General features: G+C 40.0%; 1 protein-coding gene across 1 annotated transcript in view; it reads left to right on the plus strand.

Annotated features, from left to right (window-relative positions):
- The window catches only part of clmpa (CXADR like membrane protein a), a 40,952-nt gene extending 37,198 nt beyond the window's left edge, over positions 1-3,754 (plus strand). The window contains exons 6-7 of the mRNA XM_078265445.1: positions 1,876-2,017; positions 2,550-3,754. Of these exons, the coding sequence (XP_078121571.1) occupies positions 1,876-2,017; positions 2,550-2,925 (518 nt within the window). The 3' untranslated portion in view covers positions 2,926-3,754. The remainder of the gene's footprint in view (positions 1-1,875; positions 2,018-2,549) is intronic.
- Positions 3,755-21,492: the final 17,738 nt, after the last annotated feature.

Raw genomic sequence — 21,492 nt, forward strand, 5'->3', positions numbered from 1 at the left:
GTCAGCCTGCTGCTCTGAAGCCTGGCATCGCCACACAGCTAGCATACGCTAACGTCGTTCATGAGATCTTGTTGTACCTACACCAGGTAGAATACGTTGGTAAAGACCAAACTGTTTTTACAACAAAAGTATCAAGTATTGAAAAGAACCCACATTTTGCTGTACTGTGCAACACCCCTACAGTGTAACCATCGTTAACCGCCATTACCCAAAATAATGTGTGGCTGACTAAAAGTAAGATTTAACTCATATACATTGGGGTCACACTCATTAGTCAAACCTGCAGGGAAATGTAAAGCATCAGGATTACAACAGTCTATATTTTAAAGCCCAATGTGTTAGGCGGTCTCTCAATACTGTTGGACTTCCCCAGCCTGTTTGTGGCTCTCAGCCCAAGCTCATTGGATCCCCCTGAAGATGTAAATCTACCCATCCATACAACTATATTTAGTTTCATTTTCGAAAGAGGCTTGTCATTTGTTTGGGTCTATTTTCTGTGGAGGATTTTAATAGTTTTTGGACAATAATGGAGCTACAGAATATTTGGATTTGGATTTGTTAGTGATGAGACAAAAGCCCTATTCTAACGGGATCATCTGGGGACCTCATGTGTTCCACACATGAGGGGAGAGCGTTGACTCTGGGACGGAGGACTCCGGTCAGGCAGCGGTCCAGACTAGGTTGGCCATGAAAGGCAGCATCCGCAGCCCCTGCGATCCCATATCCGTCTTCAAGGAAGAGGGATAAAACAAAAACCTTGAAAAAATAATATACAACCCCGCCGAATCACAGATACATAGGTTTCGCACAGGACTAATATCAGAGGACCTTGGTGGACCTCTGGAATTATTACAAATTACTAAAGGTCCCCAGGTAATACTAAACCCATGTGAATAGGGCTAAAGACAAAGAATATCACTAGGCAATCCAAAACAAGGTCACACGGTATGGGCTATTCAAATCTATTGTTCAGGAGGGCACATTTTCAGAAAGCTAAGGTCCCGGGGGCTGAACCCCAGAGCTATTATTCTCAGTATGTATGTCACTTGACACAAAGCACAAACCACATTTTCAATCATAATTACAGATGGGTATCATTAGGGTTTTATCCATCTCACTACTCTGTTGAGTTCTTTTCTTACTAATTAATTGCTGTAAAAATATATATTATTTAAAAAATAATAAAATCAGAACAGGATTAGAATTATTTCTATTTTAAATATAACGGTTAAAGTGTGTGTTCGGAGGAGCACAGGCCCAACACAGAACAGAGGAGATGCTGCAGCGTGATAACAAATGACCCCAAAACATTAAAATATCCAATTAAAGAACAGGTAACAGGTATTGGAGCTTATTAATAACAACAACAAAAAACCCAGGGCCAATTAGAGTTATTAAAAAATGGAGCTTTAATAATTGTACCTACATGCCGATACATGGAATTTAAAATCCAAGATTTTTCTGGATGGATCACATAGTATTTCATCCACACACGTCTTAAGTACATAATGGGCTTCATTTGAAGACACTCTATTATCTTACCTATAGAAACGGCAACCTGCACACGTACCACACGTCATACAAGACTAAGTCCCAGGACCTGTTAAGGGAGGGGGTTAGAAAGTAAAGCACCTGCTAACCAAAGTATTTTCTGTGTGATTTATTGGGATTTTTATTGGCTTGTAGTATTCACAGTTCTAAATTAGGGAAAGCATTTCTAATTACTTTACCCTCTAGTGTTAAAATAACACAATAGAAAATGTGTTTCAGTATGAATTTCACTTTTAAGCTCAATATCAGTATACTCTGTCTTACACAACTGTGTGTGTGTGTGTGTGTGTGTGTGTGTGTGTGTGTGTGTGTGTGTGTGTCTAGATGTAAGGAGTATGGGTGTGGTAGCAGGGGCCGTGGTTGGCGTGTCCTTCGGAGTCCTCCTTATCATCCTTATCATCTGGTTGGTGTTCCGCAAAAAGGAGATGAAGAAATATGAAGAAGAAGAGACCCCAAATGAAATCAGGTATACGATGGAGAGACACTTACTCTGGCAGTCATAACCATACATTCGGCCATAACCCCAGCCTGAATTCTTACAAGGAAACTAGCAACGTGTGCAGCTGTATCGATCAATCAACTTGCTTTGGCACACGAAAATGGTACAATGTCAGTGAAATTTATTATGAAAATAAAGTACCACCTTTAGAAGTGGATACTAGTCTCAAACTGCCAACTTAGTTTATCAAAGTCCATTTAAAGCAGTGACTGATTCTGACAGTAGGAAACCAGAGTTTCATAGATATGATACCCTAAATGACTTCATGACATTTTGGCACTATTTGTTTTTTGTAATTCACCTTGAGATTTTGTGTTTACAGAATATTTATTTAGAATTTAAAATTTAAGAATAACATCCACTTTACTCAAACTGAATTGAACGTTATCTACACAGTGTTAGTAATCATTTATCCTGACAAATTTCACTCTACTAGTAAATGCTAATTTGATCTGTTGAGGGCACTCTTTGAAATCATGCAAACATGTACTCATTTCAGGGAGGATGCAGAGGCTCCCAAAGCCAAACTTGTGAAGCCCAACTCCCTCTCGTCGTCCCGCTCTGGCAGCTCTCGCTCAGGCACCTCCTCCACTCAGTCTATGGTGCACAACATGGGGCTCCGAGGCCCACGAGTGTGTGTTCCTGCTGTGGCAGCCCTCAAGGAAAACTGTGAAGCCTCCTCCTTCCCTCAGTCTCCACCTGGCTACAATCAGACCGTTCCCAAGACTCCTGAACCGCGCTCAGCACCAACCTCCACGTCTACCTCCAACTGCAAGCCCAGCCCTCCCCCTAAGCTGAGTCCTGGAAACCTGAACCGCATGGGGGCCACACCTGTCATGATCCCTGCCCAAACCAAGGCCTTCCAGACTGTGTAGAAGATGCAAAGACACAGAGGAAAAGACCAAGGTGGCCTCAGGACATGGCAACTAGCTGAACCCAGGAGTTAGACTCTGATAAAGATCCAGTTATATTATTTAGAAATATTCTCACCATTAGCTATCTGATGCATACTTTCGTTCAACTCTCAGATAATCTGTGCTTTAAACTACAAACATAGGAAGAGGCTTTTTCTGGTGTGGTTTATTGACACACATGTGCCATAGACTGTGATTTTGAAAGACAAGGAGGTGTTGAAGCGAGCTGCAGTCGGTATCTTATGGAAGGAGAGGATTGCACGACCCAGGGAGTGAATGGGATGAGGTAATGTAATGAGATGAAGTCCAAAGCCCGAACCAGACTGACATTTGATCAATGGATTACATGACATGGCAACGCCAATCTTTTCGCAGAAGATAACAGACTGCTCACACATACAGCTGCAGAGGTTAGAGTAGCTCTTAAAGGAATGGAATATAACACTTTACACCTGTTGCAAATGAAAATACCTTGCACCTACTGTGTGAGTGAACTGCTGAACATATTTTCATGTTCCAGTACACAAACAGGATGAATGGCTCTGATTGTATAAACAGACTTTAAGTGGACACTTCATATATCCATCCATACATGTGTCACACACTTTTAATATGGACATAAATCATAATGAGTCACTGCTTCCTCTGTGCCGACTGAAAAACCACATAGATGTGCATTTGTGTTGAGGTATTTGTGTTGAGGTAATAAATCCAAAAAGTTTCTCTCTGAAGAAGCCTTCTACCATGATCGCCCCCTCTTGGAGGGTTCTTAACACACTCCACCCCAACATATCTCAATGCGCTAACATTGTGACCAGCTCGCTTAAAGTGGGTAGCTATTGGACTGCATTCGTCCCCCGTTCTAATAATGCTTCTATGTTCAGATCCTTGTGCGCAATGCGCGCATGGTTTTACCCACATATGCCAGGCCGCAAGGAAACACGATCATGTATATGACGTGTGGTGCTACAAGTGATAGCACCAGTAATGCGTGTCGTGGTTGAACGTTTTACATTTATGTGTGTATGAACACTGTACACAGCTGCCACACTATAATCTCCATCCTCGGCTTATCTGGAAAAACTTTTTTTAGATTGGGATCTGAATCAATGACGTGCCAGTGTTTTTGGGCAGACTTGTTCAGCTCAAAACCCAGTGGGGAGTATTTTACGCAACACATAGGGGCATTAGTCTTCTTACAAGTGCTCTTTTTTTGTAGTCTGGAGACATTTGTCTTGCGAGATCCTTAGCCTGTGTAGAATATGAGTCATCGCCACTACATATCCTGCGAATCCGATGGAACTGGCTAATGGGAAGGCTTTTAATCAGTGATCGCGGGTGAAAACTGTCTCCTCTCAATCAGTTGCAATCAGTTGGTTTGCGGTAGAGATCTGTTTTTATTTCCCTCCCCTCTGATTGTAATGATAAAACATACACAGTACCATGGACAACACAACACAACACATTGTAAATTACAAGCATGACACTAATCTGAGTTTAATGTAGGTGAGGGGAGAGATCCATTTCTGTATGAACTACTGCCAGACAGACAGACAGACAGACAGGAAGGCAGGCAGGCAGGCATGCAAGCAGGCAGACAGGCAGGCAGGCAGGCAGACAGACACATAGACACACAGACACACAAGACCATCATCTCTCGATGCTGCCCCATCACTGTGTGAATGTGTGTTAATGTTTATCTGATGAGCAGGTGACACCTTGTGCGGCAGTCCCGGCCAAAGTGTATGAATGTGTGTGAATGGTTCCTGTACTATGTAAAAGTGCTTTGAGTAGTTGTTAAGACTAGAAAAGCGCTGTATAAATACAGTCCATTTACACACAGAGAGGATATTCTCCATTCTTCACTTCCATTCCTTCTCTTCAGTTCATAATCTGCCTTATATCCCTTTTCCTCTTTCAACTTGTCTTGTGAGTCTCAACCTACTCGCTCTTCTCAGGACCGGTGCGTTCTTTACTGCCGCTCTAGGCGAAACACAATTATGCCGCCCCTCTATTTGCAACGTACAACACACAAACAATAACACGCAGCCAATATAAGCAAAAAAAAGGAAACAACACAAACGCCAAATATACACATCACGCAAATAGACAAGTGCAATGCACACAATTATTAGTAGTATAAGTAGTTAGTAGAGTAGGCCGACGCATGACATGTATGCGTATATCTGAATGACAACAACGGCACCAACAGGTCTGCAGCATGATAAATCCAAAAGGTTCCAAACCCCTTTACAACAATGCCATGATAGCACAGATATTTTCTGAATAATCACATTTCAACTCATCTAAAAAGCGACTGTAATAATATTGCAAATCTTTATATAGCCTAAACAAAACATTGTGTGTAAAACACATACACACACACACACACACACACACACACACACACACACACACACAAAGGAACATATCAACAGGTTCACAACTTAAAACCGCTAGAGAAAATGTTTTATCTTACTTTTTTTCTGTGCGCATCATCCCTGGGGGAATCAATTCCTCTGACCTGATATGGTCCTCTCTCTGTCAAAATATGTATTAGTTCTTGCGTTATTGTTGTTACAGTTTGGGTCGTATGGTTGTTCAGTGTTAGTGTTCCGACCTCTGACCTCGTGAGAACTGGGAACGGGGGGCTGCGCTGTTTTATATTTTTGAGGACAGACACATTCCTCACCAATGGACTACAAGATGCGACAAAATGAGGGCAAAACACAGCAGTTGACATTTTGTATGAGCCCACATTTTGCCGCCTTGCCAGAGAGCCGCTCTAGGCTGCTGCCTAGTCTGCCTACACACACGCGCTGGCTCTTCACCCATCACACTGACTGGACTGTACAATGACTAAGATACAAGCTGTCATCAGTTCATCTTGGCGTGACTTAAAGCACCAGTGAACACACTTCTCTGACTGGAGAGTGATCGTCCAGACTTAAACCTAGCCCACCTGAAATATATAAATATATAATATATAAATACATATACTGTGATTCCTATATCCTTTTAGTTTTTATGTGTTAGAAAGTATTAGCCACCAATGTACAACATTCCGTCGTTCCGCCTAGCTACGTCCTGCCTCCCCACTCGAAACCATCAGTTGCAAGCACCTCTGACCCCAAAGTCTATCAGTTTGGGTTTTTTTTGGGCCATATGCAGTTAATGACCTGCATATTCTGCAAAGTAGAGGGAGAGAATACCATTGCAGTATTGAATAATTGGAGCTCAGATGCAATTTTGTAATTTTCTCAATTTCTGATCCTCTGAATAAAAAACTGAAAATTGGAAAAACAAGTTAAAGATCCAATTTTTTAATTTGTCAAGGTGGAAAAAAATGAAAAATTGGATATTTGAACCCATTTTTCTGTTTTTCCAAATGTCCGTTTGTGTTTCAAAAATTGAACTGATAAGTGTTACGCTGACCAGAATGCCCATTCAGCCCAATAAAGGCCAAAGTCTCATCGTCCGTTAAAACTTATAATCATTTTTTGATGTTTAAGTATGGCAGATCAGTGTGGCCCCAACGAGGAATGGTTTTCAGCTCTGTTGAGTGGACACTGACCCATTCTGATATCAAGCACGGTTTTTACGAAATCACAGTTTATGTATCGTCCAATTTCCAGACCGTTTCAGATTTTACAACGTGTGTGTATGTGACGAATATTAAGTTGCTAGAGGGGAGGACATCACACCTCAGAGTGGGGAGCTGCTGTAACATCCTCTGACGGTTTTCTAAACAAATTGCTCTGTCCCCCACAATTTTCATTCTTCATGCGTCATTTTAGGTCACAATGTAGAAAAATTGTGACCTAAAACACAACACATCAGCGCACTCGGCAGATTTTTATCATTCTGGTTATATTTTGCCATTTGGAAAGGTGTGTTGGAAACCGTTCCCTCATTCACTCCCTCATTATTCCCTATATAGTGTTTATTAAAAAGTGAACAAACCAGATTTGGGACACTCATTGAAAACACATTGTTGCGTGAGTAGATGCGCCGGTTATTTGTGTGTTGGAGGCGGGCGTACCCATCATCATGTAAACAAACTGAAACTAAAATACTTCTAATATGTCCCTGAAGCTAACCGAGAACCCAGGAGGATAGTAAAAGGTTGTATATTATATACGTTACATGTTACATTTCCAATGTTTAGAAACCAAAGCCCACTCTATTTTGACTTTTCAGTTTTCTTGGTGACTTCTGCTTCTTCTTCTCCTCCGGGAAAACACGGCCGCGTTGCATTGTGGTATACGGGAGTAACATGTAGGCTACATCGTATGTACACTCAAACTAGCAGTGCATTGTGGGTATTTTATAGTGGACTATATAGTGAATGAAATTTACTGGGGAGAATCAAGGGGCTAAGCTTCGCTTCAGAACTCAAACCTCCTATGGCGCCATTTTGATGCTACCAAACGATCACCCGACGTTAGCATTCCATTGACTGCCATTCATTTTGACGTCACTTTGACAGTGAATAACTTTACATCTGAAGCGTTTAAAGACTCTATTTGTCCGTTGTTTATTTCTAAAGAAACACGACAATGTATAAAAGGCTCCATTACCTTGTACCTCACGTTATGGCCCCGTAGCAGACGTTTTTATAAAAATAGGCTAACGATTGTGTCATAACCACGTGACTTACTGTCGCACAGTAGAGGAATTACCGTATAGTACAGGAGAAGCTCTCAGGCAGTTTGGACTTACATTAGCTGTTTAAGTTTAATTACTAATGTTAACTAGCATTTTAGTTAGCAATAATTAGCCTGTGCCTATGTTGTCTCCTTACATATACCTACGCTCTCCGTCTCTGTAAGATTGGGAATGATTGAGATTTCTCTTCCCCCACACATTTCTGCTGTAGAATTATGGGGACTGTGTCCAACCATTTTCTTTCCAAAAACAGCCAATCCAACATTCACACCCATTTCACATTGTGATTGGCCAGCTGTGCAGAGGTGAGAAAGTAAAATGGGTTTGACCTTGCAATGGGTTGTTTGACATTATCACAGAAGCAGGCTTTGTCACATGTTCAGTGATCCATTTATACTCATTCTAACTGAAAAAAGCACTCAAAAGCACCATTCTCAATGGAATGGGACTTCCTGAGCTCCTACCATGCATAGGGTGTAAAGTTGAAAGAAATCTATGGGAGGAATGATGATTATATGCATGTTACAGATACTAAACTATAGGAAGAATGTTATTTTTTACCTCAAAGCTTATGTAGTATAGAAATTATACTCCTATAGATAAAATGTAATCGTCATTAAAAAAACAAAATGTAAATTCATAAATCTATTTTCTGGGGTCCATTTGATTCTGGATCTGTTTATTGTATGCATTCTCTACAAAGTACTATCCTCTTGAAAATTCTTGATGTAAATATGACAGTCCTACAGCTCACGGCATAGTGTGGCAACAACACAATGTCAGAAAGGGGCTAGTCACCTCTTCTCTCACTCATGATATCAATGTCAAGCCAAGAAAGCCATGTCCTCTGCTTGAGTGAAGGAGTGATATTTGTATAGAACCTCCGTGCTTTTGTGTTGTTGTTGTTGTTATTTTATAAAATAAAATTTGAATGGAGATACACATAGAGATACTGTCTTTATTCCTAAGAACAGTAAGACAGACTTTTCTTGTTTACAGTCTGGTTTTTGTGTTTAACAACACGTTTAACATGCTTTGCATACCATGACCAGAAGTGAGCAGAAAGAAAATACATTTTGACTGCTATTCAGCATTCTGTTAATGATACATGTGGACTAGTTTGATGTAGCAGCATCATTTGGATGTGACTGTGCTTCTCAACATGGCAGGATGTTTTTTAATGACCATTTCTAGTGAACTGGAAGCGACAGTCCTGTGCAATGAAAAAAATCTGTCATGGTTGTATTAAGCTGCAGCCATGTAGCTCTGTACTGTGTTAAGGGTTGCTTATATAACTGGTATTACTGCAAAATGAAAGACAGCTGGGAAATGCCAGAATTGTCTACTTACTAGATTTATCCAGTTTCCAACTGCACCTCAGTCTTTATCAGACCTGGACGTAAGATTTCTTGGTCAAACTAATTCATATGTTTATTTTTTATTTGTTTTTTACTCAAGCCAGCCATATAAACCCCACTGCTCTACAGAGACACAGTTTAAAGGCATTCGTTATCTAGTTGTTAAGAAGAACTTTCCTGTAAAGTAAAAAGAACAAAGACATTCAAACAATTGGACATGTTAAATGACAAAATGGATTGGCTTTTAGTGATACACAAATATCAGTGGTCTGTGGCCTGTTTACATGCATCACTTACTACAGATAAAGTATTAATCTGCTGTTCTTTTGTTTAATTGTATTTTTTATGAGCCATTTAAAGTTCCTTGTCACATAGATCAAGTGCCTGACTTTCAACTGTGTGTTGTCATGACTTAAAGTGGACATGAAACAGCCTTATTTTGACCATTTGTGTACAGAATGAAGTGTGTTGGAGTATAAAAACAATTACACTTAAAAATATAGCCGCGAGCAGCAATACACGGGTTCAAACCCAACAGAGGCCTATTCCTCACGACAGACTGAAAATACGTTACAATGTTAATGATGATTGGTTTAACTGTTAGTGAGTTATGGCCAATTTCCTGCTAAGCTCCGCCCCTGGCAAATTTCTTTAATTGTTGGTGGCCATGGTTTTTCCCCAATCATGCTTTTTTATAGTATAAATATGTATCTCAGTCCCGCAAGGCTGCATACCAATTTTGGTGTTGACAGAATCAAAATTGCCAAAGTTCTATTCATTTTACTGTTTTTTACATTATGCAAATTAGCAAAAAAAACATCATGGTGGACGTTTATGGTCCAGAAGCTTCTTTGTAAAGCATATTGAGCTGGACTTGTGTGAGGAATTTCATGTCAATTGGACTTAGGGTGTGAGTGGCGGTGCCTTTCAAAAATCGCTTTTCTATCGTTAATTACAGTGCCAGATTGGGCTCATATTTCTTGGAAACCTAATGCACATCATTTCCAGTCACAGGACTTTTGTGTTTCTGCCTTATTCCAGCTTATGGCAATTTGAGACGCAGTGGAAGACGACGAATAATAATAATTACAAACCGGAGCAAAAACATTAGGGTTCGGGGATAGAATACGCGAACAGGAATGGAGAAACTGCACGTTTCAGATAAAGAAACCGAGCAAAGCAAATAAGATACCTAGTCCACTTAGCCTCCCACGTAGACTCCTTTGTCTACCTGAGTCTTCGTCTGAAGAGTCTGCCACTGGTGGTGATGGCTCTGCAATGGAGAGTCATTAACCACAGCTCAACAACCCCACACTTCACACTAGCTTGGTCTCATTTACCTAAACAGGTTGAAGTCAGTCGCAGAGTAACCCTAACTTGTATCAACAACACAACAACACACATCAGAAACAGAAGAAGCAGCAAAGCCAACAGCAAAGACAAAAAAGTAAAACCAGCAAAGACAAGAGGCAAAACAGCAAAACCAGCAAAGACAAGAGGCATGAACAGCCTGCAGAGTCTTCTAGACAGGAATCAAGATCATGGCTGGGGAAATCAACTAGAGGTCCTCATATATACCTATTGGTTGGCACACGGACTCTCCTACCGGGTGGTGGCAAAAGTTTTCAATGTCCCCAAGGCAACAGTATATTGAGTTATACACAAGGTGGCACAGAATATTTGGAACAATTTAAACAAAGCCATCTCCTTCCCACAACATGAGGAGCTGCAAGTTGTGGGTCAAGGATTTGTGGCTTTATCAGGGACCCCTGCATTCCACAACGTTGTAGGGGCGCTAGATGGCAGCCACATTCAGATTAAACCACCAGAACTACATTGTCTAGACTACCTTAACTACAAAGGCTTTTATCCATCAATATGCAGGCCATATGTGATGCAGATGGAAGGTTCCTGGACATCTTCGTGGCTTACCCAGGGTCAGTCCATGACACACGCGTGATGAAAAACAGCTCCTTTTACACATCTAGACGTTACCCCCCGCCGGGATACATTATTCTGGGTGATGGTGGGTGCCTCCAGACCCCTATATGCCTGCTCACACCATACAAAGAGCCAGTATGTGGACAAGTGCAGCAACGCTTCAATCACCGCCATTCAAAGGCACGCAGCATAATTGAGCGGGCCTTTGGAGTAATGAAAACAGGGTGGAGGTCAACTCTCTTCTGGGCCCTGGAAGTCAAGCCTACCTTTGCCCATCAGGTAATTGCTACCTGTGCATTCTTACACAATGTGTGCTTGGACAATGGGGACACACTGGATCCTGACTAGGATATTGCCAGGGATGATCTTGACCCCCATCCTCCCCATGAACCAATGGCCCAACTTTCCGGGGATGTGCAGGTCCCATGAATAGACATGTTGCATTGTTGATTTTCCTTCATGAGAATTAAATATATGTAATATTATAATTGGGAGAAGGGATGCTTTGACCTAAAAAATTAAGGTAAATACAGTTAGCTGAATGAATAAAAAATAAAAGGTACATTTGGAGCACACTGTACTGTTATTTTTGTTAAGAAGATTATGTAACATTAGTAAACGTTAAGTGCAATGAACGGAAGCAAAACACCGTGCATCTATTAACCCACACTGCAATGATTCAAACACAGGTTGAAAATCGGCATAGCTTCCTTTTAACGTTAGATAATTAGCAACCGTTATATTCGCTAAATATAACATTACATACGTTAATGCATATGTGGCGGAACGAGAGCGGACAGAACAGAGGAGGTTGTGGTCTAGGTGGAACCTACCCCAAAAACACCAACAATGCCACCCTGGGAATTTCACCCAGAGAATGATTTGTGAATGAATGTTATTGATACAATTAAGGACTTACAGGTACGTAACAAATTTTATTTAAATAATTTTAAAACAATTTAAAACACATTCATACCTTATAGAGGGGGAAAACAGGGGAAAATTATAATTGTTGCTGAGGCTTACCAGTGGAGAAGAAGGGGGTCACGAGGGCAGTGAGGGATCCCAAGGCGAGTCACCTGTGAACACACACAAACACACAACAGTGAACACAGCAAAAAAAAAAAACAGGGTAGACAACACAGCACACAGGAAGGGGACACCAGCACCACCACCTTCGGCTCTCAGCAACTGAAACGGGGACAAAAACGGGACACACACACACACACACACACACACACACACACACACACACACACACACACACAATTAACAGGGATTCATTCAACAGAAAGAAAGTCAATATATGAAATTATGATGAAAAGAACAAACTGAAAGAAACTTAACACAATATAAACTGCCAGAACCAGCAGTGGTTCCAGGAAGGCAGTGCAAAACAAAAGAATATAAATTCAAAAGAAAACACTTATCAATAAACCAAGAGAAACAAAATACTAAGTATGATTAGAACACAATGAGAACTTAACCAAAGAAACTCAACTTTTTAGGTAGAAAACTAAACTCAGTAATAAGAAAATCAAGCAAAATGTAAATGCAACTTTTAACTAAATTAACCAGAGAAACTCAAAGGTTTAGGTAGAAAACTAAAGTCACTAATGAAAAGAAAAGAAAAACAAAATAATAAAAAGGAAAAGAAACAACTTAATCAACCAAATTATAATGTAGGGACCCAACCCCTTCCGCTACATTCAAACATTTTAAACACTGGCCCACGCAAAACAGGTGGCTCACACATTTGACCGTATGGCCGTAGCTGCCCAGTGGCCGGGAAGGCAGGACAGGCGTGCAGCAATCTGTTGAAGTCAACACAGTCTCACTCCCTACTCGTCAAATGTATGACGCATGGTCAAGGAACCCTGGCCTTGCGTTATTTTTCGACGAGGGGGTCCGTCAGATAGACATCCATGTTAGTCCCTCACCGTCAGATATCGACGAAAGAAAAAACACGCCCCCTTAACTCGAAATCTGTGACAGTTTTATTATTGGTAATTTTTAGCCCAATAACAGCAGTTTTAATCAACATTTATTCACGAGATCTTTTCATTGTTTATATGTATTTCTTTTAATGTTATTATTTCGGTCTATTTCGGCCAGGGAAGCTGGGTTGCTTTTTTTAATTTATATTTTTAAAACTATAATGCTAGATCTATCAACAGTTATTTTGATGTTATGGTATTCATTTCTTTATTTTAATAGTATTATTTCGGTCTTATTACCGGTGAAATGTTACAGTATGCTGTAATACAGAACACGATATCATCCGAGCTGGGCGCATGCAAAGCTGATATCTCACAATGCAATGTGGCCATTCATTCACAGAATCGGACAGCGATCAGCGGGTCTTTAACGCCAGTAGCACTTCAATATACATATATATACTCAGTGTTTTCATCACCAGCAACAACACATTGCTCAGCTTTGTTCCAGTGAGTTATGCACCGTAATAACGTTTAAAAACATCCGCGGAAGTGACGTAGTAATTACCGCTCCTCGTCTGTGAAAGAATGTTGCACGTGAGAATTTACACAATAAAATACCAATAATGAAAAAATAGTGTTTTATGCTAAGCACTTTGATTTGCCTTATGTATACTATATATATAAAAAAAAAATTATATAGTGTATACAGTGTTTAGAAATACAGCCTAATGTTGTTTAATGCTTGTTTGACTCATTTGTATTTGTTTTAACTTGTACTGTTGTGAAAAACAATAAACTATATACAAAGAGAAACATGTTTTATTTTATTTTCCATACATAGGTATTTAAAAACGCAATTTTCTAATTTTGCAGTTGATGACTATTAATAGCAAATACTAAAGGGAAAAAACATGAGCATATTTATGTGTGGGACTTAGTTTGATTTAATATCACACTGTATTATTAGTTGTTTTAAATAAATGACTTTTTTGAAATATCAATTTATGGTAGGCCTAACATATTAATTATTATATTCAGAAGATGATCCTCATATCAATCACTATGGTTACAGCTTGTAGCCATCCTAACCTTTATAGCCTTTACTGAGAGACTACCTTTTCAAAATGAAGAAGGGACTAGTTTTAGGAAGCATTTTCAGGAAATTAAAAAGATAATCAGATTGTTGCTGAGTTTTTGTTTACAGAGTAAGATGTATATAGCTTTGTATGGGTATGTATACATATACAACATGTGTTTTGGCATTTTGGGCACACTTCTACCTCAGCCTATATACTGCACACAGACACAACTCACACATCTCATTCAACCATTTCACAAGCTGAGGAAAGGGTCGTGACATGGGTCAGAGGCTATCAGAGGTCATACATGATGAACCAATCCATCAGCTCTGCTCCTATAGACACCTTGGGTTCATGTGGACAACACCTGGCTGGAAGGCCCGTGTTCAAAGTGTGTGTTATCATTTAGAGCAGACACTCACGGTGAATCATAGGGTTTATGTTATACAAGGCTGCATTACAGAGCATATTCATATGACTGTCATGGAGGTTGTGGAGAGAAACCAGTCTCTCCAGCCAAGTACAGAAAAGATGGTCTGATCTCTCTTTATTCTCCATGCCAAGTATGAGCTCTTATCCTCTGGCAGAAGATATGGGTACACTTAACATTTATAAACTATCGGCCTAATTTGGACCTACCTCAATTAAAACTTGAAATAATGTTGCTTGAGGCTGCAGGGGAATAGCTTCATAATGTATTATATGGTTGTGTGTGGCTCTTGTCTTGTGCAGTCTGACTACATATCACTTTATTTATTTATCATCTGTATGATAAAACAATATGTCAAGTGTTATGTGTGGAGCATTTGAACTCAAGGCAGATACCCCTCTGGGGACAATAAAGTATCTCCTGCAACATGGTCTCCATGATGTGTAAAAATTAAAACGTTGTCATAGGACTATAGCAAACACATCGTTGGAAAGGTTTCAACCTGGACAGTAACATATGTCAGTCTGAAGAGGATACATAACTCCTGCTTTGAAATATTGACCTCTGAACCTTGAACCAAGTCCATCTTTGAAGGCTTGTCATTTAGCAACAGAAGGTGCTACACACATAGGACCAGCTGTTATAGAAGGTGCTACACACATAGGACCAGCTGTTATAGAAGGTGCTACACACATAAGACCAGCAGTTATAGAAAGCTCTGGACCTCCGCTCTCATGTAGATATGGTCACCAAAGTTTACCCACTGTAAGCACTGCCAAATGTGGTAATAAGCTATTTTCACCTGTTTAACGATTATATTTTTAAAGTCTGATGACACCAGTGTGTTCCCCATCCCAAAAAACCCACAGGGTGTATCCAAAATTATACACTACCAACTTATAATTATGAGAAATATACCAATATATTTAAAAACTACAACTCCCATAAGAGATGCCACAGAAGCTGTTACAAAGCTTGTGTATTTGTAGTTCTTCCGGGGTGGGTAGGGGTACTTGTTCGACTCCTGTGTTTCTGCTGTCGGCCATGAGTGGGCTCCATTCCATTTCAGATTTCCGCCTCCCGCCGGCCGCCCGAGCCCACAATACATGAGACAAATACATGAAACTGTATTTTATTATTATTAATATCTTCATTGTTTACATCCTCAAATACAACGTTAGACAAAAACATCAATATTACGAAAATTATGTATTTTTATCTTCTTATCAGCTGAGCGGGACGTACTGCGTCACTTGATGTTTTTAAATGTTATTATGGTGCATAACTTACTGGAACAAAGCTGAGCAACGTGTTGTTGCTGGTGACAAAACCAGCATACTGTAATATTTCACCGGTAATAAGACCGAAATAATATTATTAAAATAAAGAAATGAATACCATGATAACATCTAAATAACTGTTGATAGATCTAGCGTTATAGTTTTAACAAATATAAATAAACAAAAAAGCAACCCAGCTTCCCTGGCCGAAATAGACTGAAATAATAACATTAAAAGAAATACATATAAACCATGATAAGATCTCGTGAATAAATGTTGATTAAAACAGCGGTTATTGGGCTAAAAATACCAGTAATAAAACTGTCACAGATTTCGAGTTAAGGGGGCGTGTTTTTTCTTTCGTCGATATCTGACGGTGAGGGACTAACATGGATGTCTATCTGACGGACCCCCTCGTCGAAAAATAACGCAACGCCAGGGTTCCTTGACCATGCGTCATACATTTGACAAGTAGGGAGTGAGACTGTGTTGTTGAAGTTGCTGGTACAATCTTCAGAACATGCCTTTAAAGGCAAACAGCAGCCAGTGGGTGAATGCTATGCGGCTAAGATGATCTCCAGCTGAACCAGCCCGGTTCCTGTTAGTTATAGAACAATGATAGTTTACACCAAATAATAATAAAAAAGAAATCCTACACCATTTAGCCTACATACCGATCAAGCAGCGTTTGCGTCGACCTGAAAGAGGCAGCTCAAAGTGTGCAAAGCACACAGCAACTATTGGTGAGATTCGCTTTTGAATGCGTTGAGCGGCGGGGTGGAAGACTGACCCACCAACGGGAGATCTACGAGCGTTCAATTTCATAGTAAACATAACGGCAGCTGATAACAGTGGAATAAGTGCAGGGACAGTAAAGCTGCTACCTTACCTGTAGCACAGCAGAACAACACACGGAGTGAGAGACCCAGAAGTATGACGCACTTCGTCACCAACGAGCAAGAGGGAGCCAGGAGGACTACTACCTGTTTTTATAGGGGGCCCTGCGGCAGTGATTGGGCAAACGAACGGCAGGTAGTTACGAGTTAAACTCATACTGCTACACATACGTTGTTTTTCACGACAAGCAACCGGAAATGTCAATCAATACAAGCGGGGAGAGAAGACTGACAGCTAGCATTGTTAGCTACTTTGTTAGCTAACACGTCACTTAGCTAACATTAGATTAATGTTAATAATCAATGATAACTTCTGCAATAACACTGCAGGGAAGGGAAGAATAGGGGGACAGCTGGACAAAGCTGGAAATGAAGCATCACTAGCTGTTGTGGTTTGGGACATTTCTGTTACCTGTTTCCTGTTTTTTGTTGTTTATTCTGAATTGTGTATGTTTTGTTAGTTCCTGTGTTCTCTGTTCTCCCTTGTGTTGTCTAGTGTGGTGTCAAGTTTCTGTGTTTAGCTGATTTCTGTCGGTTTTTCCCGTTTCCTGTTTTATTTTGATAGTCTGGTTTTCTGTCTTGTCATGTCCAGTTGTACTTTCTTTATTTTCCCACCTTTGTTGATTACCCTGTCTTTCCTGATGTGCTCCACCTGTTCCCCAGCCATGGTGTCACCTGTCTTGCGTCTTCTCGTTACCTAGTTTATTTAGCCCCTGTGTTTCCTTTGTCTGGTGTCAGATTGTTTTGTCCGTCAGTTTGTTTCCTCTTCTGGTCAGTTCGTGTTTCCACCCTGTCAGTTTTGTGCCTGGTTTTTTGTGATCTTCCCAGCGTTCTTTTGTTCCAGTAAGTTATTCCTTATTGTGTTTTTTTCCCCCCCGTCTTTTTCCAGTCTGTACTGCCGCTTTTTGTTAATAAAACCTCAATCTCAAACCATCTCCTGCCTGCCTGCCTCTCCCTGCGTTTGGGTCCTATTATTCCCTGCCAGTGTGACAGCTAGCACTAAAGTTAGCATTAACTAATGTTAGCGTCACACTAGCTGGTGTTTTTACACTAATTCCAGTGTCCAGCTCAAGTTTTCTGACTTTAACGTGTAGTGTCTTTGTTAACCTCTGTTTGTCAGAATGACCATAACTCGACAGTGGCTGCAATGCTTCATTTCCAGCTGTCCACCTATTTTCTCTTTGTGTTAATGAAAAAAAAAAATGCTACTGCGGGTATAATGTCCCAAAGTATCCATTCAAAATGCTAATATCTTCCACATGTCTTACCTGTGCGCTGGCACCAGGGTTGCCTTGGCGGAGCGGACGCCATGCTGACTGCCGAGTGAATGCATACATTGAAAGTCTTACATGGAAGTGGGATAAGTCATTGTTCCTGCTGAACTGCACAATCTGGCACAGTTTATTGCTCTTATAGTGTAATTGGTACCACGTGTTGTCCAAAACAGTTTTTTAAATGGAACTTTGTCACTGGCATCAGTTTTAGTAAAAATCGCATGTATATGGTGGATAGAAAGCATTCATAGTTCTCGCAGTAACACAATTTCCTGAAGGCAACATGACTGAGGAGAGTTTTCTGCCTTCTTTGTTAGGCTGTCACTCATAATTCCACGCCCCTCTGAGTTGAAGCCACGCCCCCTACGCAAAATCAGGGCAAAAGTCTGAAACTGAAAAAAACAGATCTGAAGCTGAAAAAAAAGATTTGAAGCCGTAAAAAAAATTTTTTAAATGTGGAACTGAAAACAAATATAAAAGTGAGAAATGAAAATGAATAATTTATTCAAAATAATTCCGGAATTTAATCTAAATTTTATTCAAACTGAAAAAAAAAATTGGTACACTTATTTTTAGTTTGAATACATGGTTTTATTTTTCAAGTTTTAGACCAAAACTTAAATTTTCAATTTCAAGCTTTAGTTTTTCAACTATATATTTTTTTTTCAAATTAACAAAACATTTGACCCTGATTTAGCTCCACACCTGTACACTATGCCAACCACTTGGTTGTGGTATTTCAGGTATATCACTGCGTTAAGTATGCCACAAAACCAACCAATCAGAGAATTAAAGGTCAATTCTGATTGGCAGTTTGTCTCCAATTAGATCGCAAGTAGTAAGAAACACATGGGGGAACAGTCTTTGACACCTGCAGTGATTCCCCAGCAAGAAGAATGATTGTGGAGCAGAATCAAAATAATAATTGAAATTATGATTTATTTAAAACAATATATCAGCTAAAACCACTCAACACAGATGTTTAAACATATATTGAAGTGATGAATGGTAGAAATAAATAGCTAAAAGTTAGACTACTGACTAAACAGTCCAAATGATTAGCTAAAAGTAATGGATAACTGTTGAAACATTAAGCCACACTAGTAGGCCTAGCTAGTAGAATTTCTGATCAAACCAACCTAAATGTGTACAGTTCAATTACATGAAAATGTAAGAATATTCACTTTAATATAATAAATAGTGTGAACACATTGGGAATTGATAGGGCAGGGTATGTGAGTTAATATGACAGGGCTGTGGGGGAACCTCAGATCAGAAAGGTTGGAAAGCACTGACCTACAGTATTTTATATTATTGACCTACCGGTATATTACAGACATGCCTTAATAGTTGTGTTAATCATAATACCGTTGTGTTGTATGATTTACAATAACATATCTCTGTGTTTGACTGACGTCATCCTTCACAAGCAATCTAACATTAGCCTAGCATGGATACAATCTATGCATTCAACATGTTATCCGAACACACCTAAAATGTCACAATACAGCCACAAGTAAGAAGTTTGTAATACTGGTTACATTGTGTTTTTTTAACCTTAATTCTGTTTGCCAAGGCTATATTTTATAGGATATACTAACGCTACCATGCACAGTTTAAACACTTGGCAACATTTGACGAGTCTTACAACACCTCTCTGGTCTCTAGTGAAACCATATCTTGGCAGTAGTTAGCTAACATTTCTGCTTTTTTAGATAAATTAGCGTTAGCAACGAATAGCTCCTTTGCAAGCTAATATATCAACAGAATAAATGTTAATAAAACATGCTAATGTAACCAAAGTATTAAAAACTACTTACATGTGCCTATAATGTGACATGTAGGTAGGCCTACTGCTGTTCAGTCTCGCATTGCAAGACCTAACTTAGTTACAGTGCTGCGAGGCCTGTTCAGATGGGAGTGTGCCTATGTTCCCACAGCCCTATGTTCCCACATTTCCCACATTTCTAAGATTTTAGGGTTAGGTTAACCCCTAACCCTAACCCCCAAACATCTCCTCACTATCCGCAAGCTGCCTGTCCCCTGAACACACTGTAAAAAAAAACACGGTCTCTGTAGACAGCCCAGGCTCCACAAACGCCAACAATAACAAACTGTGCCAACCTGCACCACCAAACATAACAGTCTTCCAGCCTTCCAGCTAATAACCGACAAGAAGGATTTGGGGGTGGGGGTTGGGGGGTTAGTGTGCGTAAGCACGGAAGGGAATCTAGAGGGGACGGGATGAGGAGGAGGGAGGGGCGAGCTAGCCTTGTTTTGTTTGAAAATACTTCGAACGTCAACAAGAAGTGCCATCACCCAACATCGCTTAGAGCACCTTTAAGAAAAATCTTAGAAATGCGGGAACATAGGGCTGTGCGACCATTGGGCTGTGGGAACATAGGGCTGACATGTCGGCTGCATAGACCGGATGTTTTCCGTTCATGGATGTATTATAAGACCTGTAAGACCAGCTCCCGTTTTGCCGCTCGCCTCCCCCCCACCCCTACTGACTGAGGACAGAGGAGGAGAGAGCAGCGCTATTTAATGTTTAACCGAAGATCTGTGGACTGCATTCATAGGAATGAATTACCATAGAAATAATATATTTATAAGTCGTTAAGAGGCTCTGAAAAGTCGTTAAATCTAGCGAGAAAGTCGCCACTTGGCAACACTGTCCACAACGTTACTGCTGCAGCTTCCTGATTTCCCAAACTACGGAGCGAAATCACAGAACGTGCATGCATTAATTGCGCATTTAAAAAAATGTGTGGTGTTAAAAGGAATTTGCGTTAACTCGTTATTAACGCGTTCATTTTGACAGCCCTAATTCAAAGTAAATGTCAGTTGACATAAAACAACTGATGCAGTGACAAACCTGTTTAAATCTTTCACATATGAAGTTCACTGTGAATCACTGTTCCTACGAGGTAAAGCAGGACCTTATCTGTTGAACTGTGGTGAGGTCTAGGGTCAAAGGTGGCCTTTATTCAACAGCTTGAAGTGTATCCTAGGTAACTGTTGACAGGTTGACTGTTGACCCTAACATTGATTAGTGGTGAAGGGGGCAGGACATTTGGTGTATAAGAGAAACTACTTGCCAAGCTTATATAGAGCCTGTCAAACAGTCATTGTCTTTGGGCCATGGCTTGGTAAAATGAACCCCATTCATTGGCCAGAAAAGAAGTTTTAAAATCCATTGTTCAGCCAATGCTGTCCTCTATTGGTAAAGGGCAGCTATTGCATTATGCAATGAAGAAGGATGAGAGGTAAAAATAAAATAAGTGTCTTTAAACTAGAAAGCATTACACACAGGTACAAAGTGATCATAAGTTGAATGCAGTCAACCATTCTAATGTTAAGAGATAAAGCCATTATTGAAAATGACTAAACAAGATATTAGGTCATAGGTCAAATTCTAAATATTTGTATTTCAAATGCCAAAATATCTTTAAAGTAGATGAAAACCATTACATGTTTGTAAAACTAAACCATATCAGATACAAAGGAATCTTTGTTTTTTTTTTTACATTCAATTCAATTTTATTTATAGTATAAAATCATAACGAGAGTTATCTCAGGACACTTTACAGATAGAGTAGGTCTAGACCACACTCTATAATTTACAAAGACCCAACAATTTCAGTAATTCCCCCAAGAGC

Source organism: Sander vitreus, chromosome 13 (genome assembly GCF_031162955.1).
Source record: "Sander vitreus isolate 19-12246 chromosome 13, sanVit1, whole genome shotgun sequence".
NCBI lineage: Eukaryota > Metazoa > Chordata > Actinopteri > Perciformes > Percidae > Sander > Sander vitreus.